The sequence below is a fragment of the Maylandia zebra genome, linkage group LG22, assembly GCF_041146795.1.
Source record: "Maylandia zebra isolate NMK-2024a linkage group LG22, Mzebra_GT3a, whole genome shotgun sequence".
Taxonomy (NCBI): Eukaryota; Metazoa; Chordata; class Actinopteri; order Cichliformes; family Cichlidae; genus Maylandia; species Maylandia zebra.
This window is the reverse complement of record NC_135187.1, coordinates 22,485,585-22,494,555: the sequence shown is the minus strand read 5'-3', so window position 1 is coordinate 22,494,555 and position 8,971 is coordinate 22,485,585. Positions and strand designations below refer to the sequence as shown.

The following is an 8,971-nucleotide window of genomic DNA, read 5'->3' as shown; positions in this document are numbered from 1 at the left end:
TCATGTTGTGCTTTTTGCCAGAATATGTAGTTATCAGTACATATAATATTTGCCGGAGTATATTGGAGACTGTTTAGAACCTCCAATTAAAACTCTTTAAATAATAGCTCTTCCAAAAAGTTTTGCAACCCACTGGCTTTGGTTCATTTTTCAGAAGTCAAACACAACTTTAATCAACTATTAATTTCATGTTTCATAAATCCCAAACAAACCTTACCTGAAAAACTTAACGAGATTCAGATTTCCAATTGTGTTTCACATTTCAGGACCATGGACAGCACACAGTGTTTACTCCAGATTTCTGATGTTGCTTTAAAGGAAAACAAAACAAACAAACAAACAAACAAAAACACCAGCAACAAAACTTCTATCAACTTTATAAACAGAATAAATGTAGGCTAGAATGCACACATAAGAAATCATGATAACTCCTATAATTATAGAAGTATCAGTTGTTTCTGCTGCATGTAGCATCATCTTGCTTACAGTATTGTTACAAATAATCTTTGTAATAATATTGTAACATGCTGGACTATGCAATTTTGAAATACCGTGCTGTAATTCTTTCTTACATATTGATGGGTGGAAAATGCCCTTAAACAATTGTACCTAATTTGACCAGAACCTTTCTCAACACAAATTTCCACTGTTTAGTCAATCTGACCCCATAAATGCTGCAGCATTAATAAAATAGTTTTATAAGAACATGACTTCTTCCATATTATTACAATTCCTCCAGTAATTTATTTTCATAATGATTTATCCAAAGGATCTAATGTATGTATATTCCCTATGTCATCTTAGATGAGTGGACCAGTCCTGATGAAACTCTGCATAAACATTTCCTAAGATGTTGTGTCTATATGGCATATACAAATATTTTATACAAATCCCACAATTATATATATTTGTTCATTTGACAGCTCAATTGAGCACCAAATGGCCACCTTACAACTGTGTTGTTCATGTTTAGTGTCTACATACTAAAGTTTCTTTACTTGCACATTCTACATTCGTTATACTACATATTTTCACAATCAGTGCAATTTTTTTAAATCTTCCTGGTGATGCTAAGCAGCCTCTGATTATGAATATAGTTATCGAAATAAGCCACTATACAAACAATTAGTCAAGAAAAAGTCCTGCAAAGCAATGTGGGCTTAAGAAGATGACTGGGTGAGCATCATCAGGTCATGAGACACTTTATGAAGTGACAGTAATTGTTTATTGACCTAATACCAAAGCAAAGCCCCATGCATATCAATGGGATTTGCATGTTTTACCGAAATGAAGTCTGTGGCTTGGGAAACCCACCAAAATAAAGTCTACTCAAACTTCAAATTAACACTGAATCAGTCTATTATGGAAATACATTTTTTGTTTACATGTTAAAAGGTAATTTGCTATATTGGCTAAATTGGGCTAGAAGTCCAGATTGTTGGGCCTCATTTATAATTGGATAATTCACTTAAAAACTGTTTTGTAGATAGAGGTGGGCTACTTCAGAATTTCTTCATTAGCTACATGTATGGAGATTATTCCAAGTGTGGTGCATCCATTTGGAAGCTGTTGTTGGATCTAGGAGCTGTCATTGCAAGTGAAACAGACCGTCTTTAAACTGCAAATCCTACAGAGAGATGGCAAGAACAATAGAAGTGAGAAACTCAACAGCTTGATGCATTCTGAGGGGAAAAAACAACATGCTAGTAACCTTGGCAGCATAGGAAGCTCTGGACATCCGCTGAGGACAATAGTGCTGGTTTGTGGCAGGATCCTTTCCATGGTTGAGAGGGAAAAAAATCCTTCAGGACCAAATCATTATTATTATTATCCTAGTTATCAACCATAACAAAAGAAATGCCAGATTGGATTTGACCAAAAAAACATCTAAAATGATATAATACGTTGCATTTTCTTGAAAAGAAGTCTTAAAATAATTGAAATGATCCCATTACTTCAAAGATGACCATTAAAAATGTAGCATTTAAGCATTAGTGGCCATTGAAGTGTTTCACTCGTCTATTCCAGAGTCAGATTATCTGAGATTTACTGTTGTGTGTTATATTTTGTTTTGCAGACTTCATCATTTACATAACAATTCCTTTATAAAAATCTTTCTTTCACACCCTTATAGGCAGCTAAAATCTGCAACAATATGCTGCTGGCGATTGGGATGATTGGGACCGCGGAGACCATGAACCTTGGTATCAGGTACTGTAAGCAAATGCTCTGCTAAAAGATAAAATAATAAGGAAGTGTATGATCAGTGGATTCATTTACATGGGAATGATTAGTGTAGAGATAGCTGTCTGTGGGTAGCACTAACACAGCTGTACATAGGTGTACAGGGATTTAGTACATCCAGATCCAGATTTCCTTATTGTTGTTGATGAATTTGCAAAAACGAAAGAACAAGTACAGTGAAATTACAAGGACATATTTTGAGGTTACTACCTTTTAGCCACACATTAACTCTGCTATTATTGCTGTTAGATATAGTTGTCACAGTAAGGTCAATTACTACGCCAGCGATGTAGCTGTAACTGTAATTTACTACTACAATACAGGTTTAGAAACGTGTGTGTGTGTGTGTGTGTGTGTGTGTGTGTGTGTGTGTGTGTGTGTGTGTGTGTGTGTAGTTTATGGGAGTGTGAAGGGGTCAGCCCTGCCCCAAGTCAGAGCCGCCTCTGCTAAAGAGAGATGGATGAGGGGGTGGAGCCACATTGTCTGATTTACATTTGCTGATTGAGCTCTCACCAGAATCCTGCCACACCTCTGCTACTGAACACCACCTAGAAAACCCATCATTCATGATTCCTCCTCGTGACACAAAGCTTCTTTGGCCAGGAAGCTGAGGATGATGGGAGGTGAAGTCCGGTGGATTGCACTGCAATCTTATAGCACTAGAAATCATGTGAGGACTTAAAATGCACCACAGCACCCATACTTTGTTTTGGTCTGTAGAATTTTTAAGTGCGGCTTGCATACAGGAAGCTTATACATCAGTTTTTATAGATTTTATACTCTTCAGATTTTATATTCTGTTCTATTTATGTATTTTCCTTGTCAATAATGGACTGTTTCTTCTGTTTACTCTCTGGCTATAATGCGATTTTACGGCCTTTACAGTGTAAAATGGTATTTGCATCGAGTTTTCTGCACGGGTGTTCATGAGCGTCCATGAATTCCTCTTTGCACAGTGCAGCTGTGTTAGTGCGACTGATTTATCTGTGCTGAGACAGAGGAGGAAAATTGGCATGAGCAGTCGAACATAAATCCCCTCACTATGCCTCTGAAATATGGAGGCATTAAGGGAGCAACGCAGATTTACACATTGCCACACTGTCTCTGAAGCACACACACACAGACACACAAATTTACATCCAGATATACTGAAGGCAGCAGTTTTCTACCACTACAACTTCTCACAATTCACATCATTATAATGTATTCCTATAACAAAAATAGGAATACTAACTACCGCATCTCTTCACTTTGACTGTGAATTATCTTCATATCTTTTCAAGACTGACCCATATTCAGTCTTGATTCCATTTTGTGTGTGTGTGTCTGTGTGTGTGTCTGTGTGTGTTTCAGTTTCCCCCTCTTCTTGCTAGCCAATCTCTGGGGCTTTATTAGAGGGCTTGACAAAGACTGTCATCGTTTAGAGGGAGCCCACACCCGTAAATCTCCCATGCTGCATTGCGGCCCAGCCTCTTATGCAGAAAGAACGCTCTCTTTGGTGCATGTGTGCAGACACACACACCGACACAATTCAAGACAAAGGAGGCTAAGCACTCACAGGCAATTTGCAGGAAAACGGCAATAACATTTTATCATGTTGGACTTGGGCCTGATAGAGCTGCCCTTTCTTTAATGTGTGTGTGTGTGTGTGTGTGTGTGTGTGTGTGTGTGTGTGTGTGTGTGTGTGTGTGTGTGTGTGTGTGTGTGTGTGTGTGTGTGTGTGTGTGTTTCCTTACCTGTACATGCAGGCAGACACACACACACACACACACACACACACACAGAGAGTTCTGTTCATGGAGCTAATTTGTTGATCTCAGATGGAAGCTTGGGCCGTCTCCAGCAGAGCGTGACGTTCTCTTAGTGCAAGGAATGGCCACGCATGACAATTATCAGCACACGCACACACTCACACACTCAAACACACTCTCCCATGCAGACCGTTTCTTTCTATGTATTTTCAATTCCTTGCTTTTGGCTTTTGCTTCCCATCCATATTTGCTTTACATTCTTTATTTTATTATTTTAATCCATTTTTTTCTTTCTTTTTTTTGGGGGGGGGGGGGCCTGCTGTAATATTTGAAAGCAGCCAAGCAGTCAGTAAAAGAAGGATGAAAAGCTGCAGAGAGTATCATAGAGCAGTGGAGAGGAGCAGCAGTGATTTTAATGATACATATGAAGATAAGAGTAGAGACGACTGGCCCATGTGACGCTCATATGACACTTTTACAGTTCACCTTGCAAACCTGTGTGTCTGCGCCCATTCATGCGTACAAATACGCAGTTGCCGATGCCCAAGTAGGAGCATACATATTTGCTCCTTTGTTCTTTTTATGGGGAGGACAACAGGCAAATCAGAGTTTATAACAAGACCCTTTTAGCAGAGAGACAGAAATAGGTTCACTACAACATACATGAGCACAAACACATCGTTCCCTTCCTCTCTCTATAGTTGAGATGAATCGTGAGCATATGTTCAGATGAAGATTAAACTCGCGTGATAAACGCGCTTGTTGCCTCTATAAATGGAATAGTAAGTGCTTGTGTGTGTGTGTGTGTGTGTGTGTGTGTGTGTATGTGCTCGTTAGCTCTTTAATGATATATTAAATGGGGAAGAGGCTGGGCTTCCTCTCTTGTGGCGTCTGATGAGATCGAGAAGCTAATCATAATGAAAGAGACGGTTAATATCAGCGCTGCAAATGAACTCCACCTGCTAGAGCTCCCAGGACATAAACACCCTCCCCTCTCGTTTGAATCTTCAGCACCATCTCTCTTACTGTTTTTTTTTTTTTCTTAATTTTATTTTATTTTTATCTGCACCAGCATTACACAGCAACACCGTTCATGTCTGATTATCCATGTCAATCTTGTTAAAGCGTGACATGTCCTCTTCTCCACGCAAATTACCGCAGGCGAGGAACAACACCACTGCGTCAGCTAATAACCGCAGCTGAGTATGAGTGTGTGCGAACAGTTTGTCGTGTGTGTCTCTGTGATGGGAGCAAGAGGGGAACTTCATTGATTTATCGTTAACAGAGGACAACAGCTCCCCGTCAGCGTCTATGGCCGCTATAACAAACGATCTGCGCGCTCGGACGCGCTTTATTGTAGCTCAGCCAGTAACCTTTTCAGCTGCTGACCCAGAACACAGGGAGGGGCTGCTTGCTTGTGTGTGTGTGTGTGTGGGGGGGGGAGGCTTGTGCGATGTCAAACATATGTCCCCATGAGTCCTTAGACAGGAAGGTGTCAGCATGGAAGAGGGAGGAAGGGTAGAGGGGAAGCAGGATGGCAAGGGATGCTTACAGACATAAACTAAGAAAGCTATCATGAGCTAGACTACCATTAAAAAAGAAGAAGAAGAAAAAACCCAGCGCGTGCAGAACCACTCATGCCACACTTCCAAAACTGTTTGTTAAAAAATTAGGGAGTCTGAGCGGACACATAAGAGATGAAGGGGAGAGGAAAGGGGGAGGGCGAGACATGGAGAGAGTGTAAATGCAATTCCTTTTCTTAATTAGTTAGTAGACAGCTAATAAAACTGCAGCAGTAATGGCAGAATGAGAGCCAGGTGGAGAGAGGGAAGGAGGGAGGGTGCTGGCCTTAAAGACCTATGATAGTTTAATAGTCATATTGAGAGCAGAATAGAGTTACAGGCCTGTAAGTAACAGTAAACTGAGGCAGCCAGGACTTGATGTGGTCAGCTTTATACTGGCCTTAAAACCATTAATATGGCATGTTGAACGGTCGACACAGACGCCGTCGTTACACCCTCCCTGCTCGGTTTCACTCATTGCTTCTGTCTGTCTACCCTCAGTCTCTTTCTTTGTCTCATGTGCCTTTGGTTACTTCTTATCATAGTCCGGAGGTTTGTCCTCTTGCATATGAAAGTAGGTTGCTGCAAAATAGGGCAGCAGAGCTAAGAATGTGCCTCTGTGTGTGACAGCGAGGTTTATGGCTCCCCTGTGCTGCTTAACCACTTCTCCTCCTCCACTTTCTTGAAAGAGGGATGAAGGATAGATGTAGTGGTAAACATCAATACTGCATTAGCCGGCATTACAAAGCCTTCAGCCATTAACACTGAGGAATGGTCACAGTGAGGCATAAGGTTCATTGGGGGTCACTACAATCACCAGGCACCCCCACACCCACCTTTTGCCACATTTCTTATGTCCCACTGGTCCTCTTCAACCCAACTCTGTCCCATTTCCTCCCTATATTTTGCATAACTCCTCTTTCCTTGTTTGTGCCTACCATTTTTTAAAGTTTTCCTCTCCATGTCATTCTAAGATGCTAAAAGTTTGAAAGTAAAGTAATTTTCTGACTTTTTTTTGTCTGAAACATGTTGTAATAGTAGTATGATATTTTAGGTTTCTTTAAAACCACCATATTTGGTGTTATTTGGGCTATTAAATCAAATCAAATCACTTTTATTGTCACATCACATGTGCAGGTACATTGGTACAGCACATGCGAGTGAAATTCTTGTGTGCGAGCTTCACAAGCAACAGAGTTGTGCAAAATACAATAATGTAAACAGGCAAAATATATACGAATGGCTAAATCTGAAACTAATAAATATATGTACAATATATAATAGTATATGCAAAAAATTTTTTAATTATTATTAACAGCTAGAATTGTTAAAACTGTAATTTAGTTGCAATGTAATTTAGTGTTGTACACCTTCAGACAAATAAAACTATTTCACATGTGTCAAAGACAGAACTTATTTAACTCTATTTTCTTCTTTTTGCAGACTGGGTTTGGATCCCAAGCTGTTGGCAAAAATCCTAAATATGTCCTCAGGTCGTTGCTGGTCCAGCGACACGTACAACCCTGTCCCTGGAGTAATGGAGGGAGTTCCCTCTGCCAACAACTACCAGGGCGGCTTTGGAACCACACTAATGGCAAAGGTACTAAGCTTGTGTTCTGGTTGTATTATTTGTGATTCTTAATGTCTGATGTGTTTAATAATCAGTTCATCTCATCAATACATAAACTGATAATGAAAGTGTTCTGAAATCCAAGAATCTGTATAGAGAATTCTTGGGTTTTTGGGTACAGTGGGGACGAAGAATCCCCCTTTTAACAGGAAGAGAATTGTCAAGAATATTTTTTTTAAATCCAGTATGTGCTCATCATCTAATGAGGCAGACATTTCTTCATATCCTACACACTAAAATAAAGATGTTTCTGAAAACCGGTTTTCTTGAGCTGTTCATAGGATCTGTTTGCACCTGTCACTTTTTCTGACTGCTTGTCCCTCTCTTCTCATGTCTGTGCTTAAAGGATCTTGGTTTGGCGCAAAACACTGCCACCAACACCAAGACACCTGTCCCTCTGGGTTCCCTCGCTCACCAGATCTACCGAGTCATGTGCTCTCGCGGCTACGCTAATAAGGATTTCTCATCCGTGTTCCAGTTTCTGCGTGAGGAGGACGGACAATGAATGCAAGGGGAGCACACTGACTCTGCTGTTACAATACACAAACACACATAAACACACACCAGAGCTGCACACACCCCTGTGCCCCTTATCCCAGTATGCTCAGGAGATGCTAAGGCCTTGCAGTCGAGCACAGACCTGCTACCCAGTTTTCATACCATTTCGACCCATGTCCCCTCATTACATTAGCTAAATCATATTTTCACTTTATCCTCCTCTGTCTATATGAAGGAAATCATAAAACTGACTCCGATTAGGCTTACATGTAACAGTGAAAAGTATATGTGGTTTTCAGGGTAATAAGTAATAACTGAATTAATGTAAAAGCATGATTATGTTCTTTTTGGTTTTGTTTTGTGGGGATTTGTGCTGTTTGACTGTTACCCTATTACCCAAGTTACCTCAGCCTGTTTATATTAAACTATAAAGGTAAAAAAAAATGGTATAGATTCACATAATAATTGAAATTTAATTGAAGAGCATGAAGAGGTTACTTCATACTTACAATACCCACATACCAGCACTACGTTTAAGGTTACAAAAATAAGCCACTCTTTTTTGTTCAAAGTTTACTGAGTTTGTTACTTTTTTGTTTTTTTGACATTTTATTTCTCCTTTCATTATTCAGTACTGCATTTAATTCATTTTTTTTTTACCTCATGAGTTCACTAAAGTTGCAGTAAATCTTCTGTGGTACACCATTCAAGTATTTCCTCACTTTATCGACCAGTTTTGCTCTACTATTCTGTGAGATAAATATCTGGTTATTTTTGCACCATGTGCATCGCAGTGCGATGTGCTGGGCTGTTTTGATACAGTCACAGAATCTCTTTAATGTTACTGCTTTTCTCTATCTGCTTATTGAGCCAATGAAGTATTATTTTTTTGACCAGTGCTGTTAAAACGTTTTCTAATCACTGCAAAATGTTCTGTCAAGCACCTTCTTCAGTCCATATTTCTCCTCTCTCTCCCTCTATGCGTGTATGACAATCTGTGTAAAGTCAGAGAGGAATGATTCATCCTGCTCTGTGCATAATTCATATTGTTGTGTAGCACTGAAGAGGAATCTGAATGGACTGCCATTTTTTTGTAGTAAAATTCATTATAAGTCTACAGTTTGTCTTTGCACTGTGAAACAGATCCAGTCACACTGTAGCCTAAAATAAAAGCTGTTCCATGTATTCAGTGTTTGTATTTTCTTGTAACATCATTTTTATTTTTATTTTTGTTTTATTAAACTAGATCAAAGCTCAAATGGCTAGCTTCATTTTGAGATGACTGA

At 39.5% G+C, this 8,971-nt stretch overlaps 1 protein-coding gene across 1 annotated transcript in view; it reads left to right on the top strand.

Annotated features, from left to right (window-relative positions):
• The window catches only part of hibadha (3-hydroxyisobutyrate dehydrogenase a), a 22,843-nt gene extending 13,973 nt beyond the window's left edge, over positions 1-8,870 (top strand). The window contains exons 6-8 of the mRNA XM_012918209.2: positions 2,135-2,211; positions 7,001-7,157; positions 7,534-8,870. Coding sequence (XP_012773663.1) covers positions 2,135-2,211; positions 7,001-7,157; positions 7,534-7,692 — 393 coding nt within the window. The 3' untranslated portion in view covers positions 7,693-8,870. The remainder of the gene's footprint in view (positions 1-2,134; positions 2,212-7,000; positions 7,158-7,533) is intronic.
• The last annotated feature ends 101 nt before the right edge of the window (positions 8,871-8,971 follow it).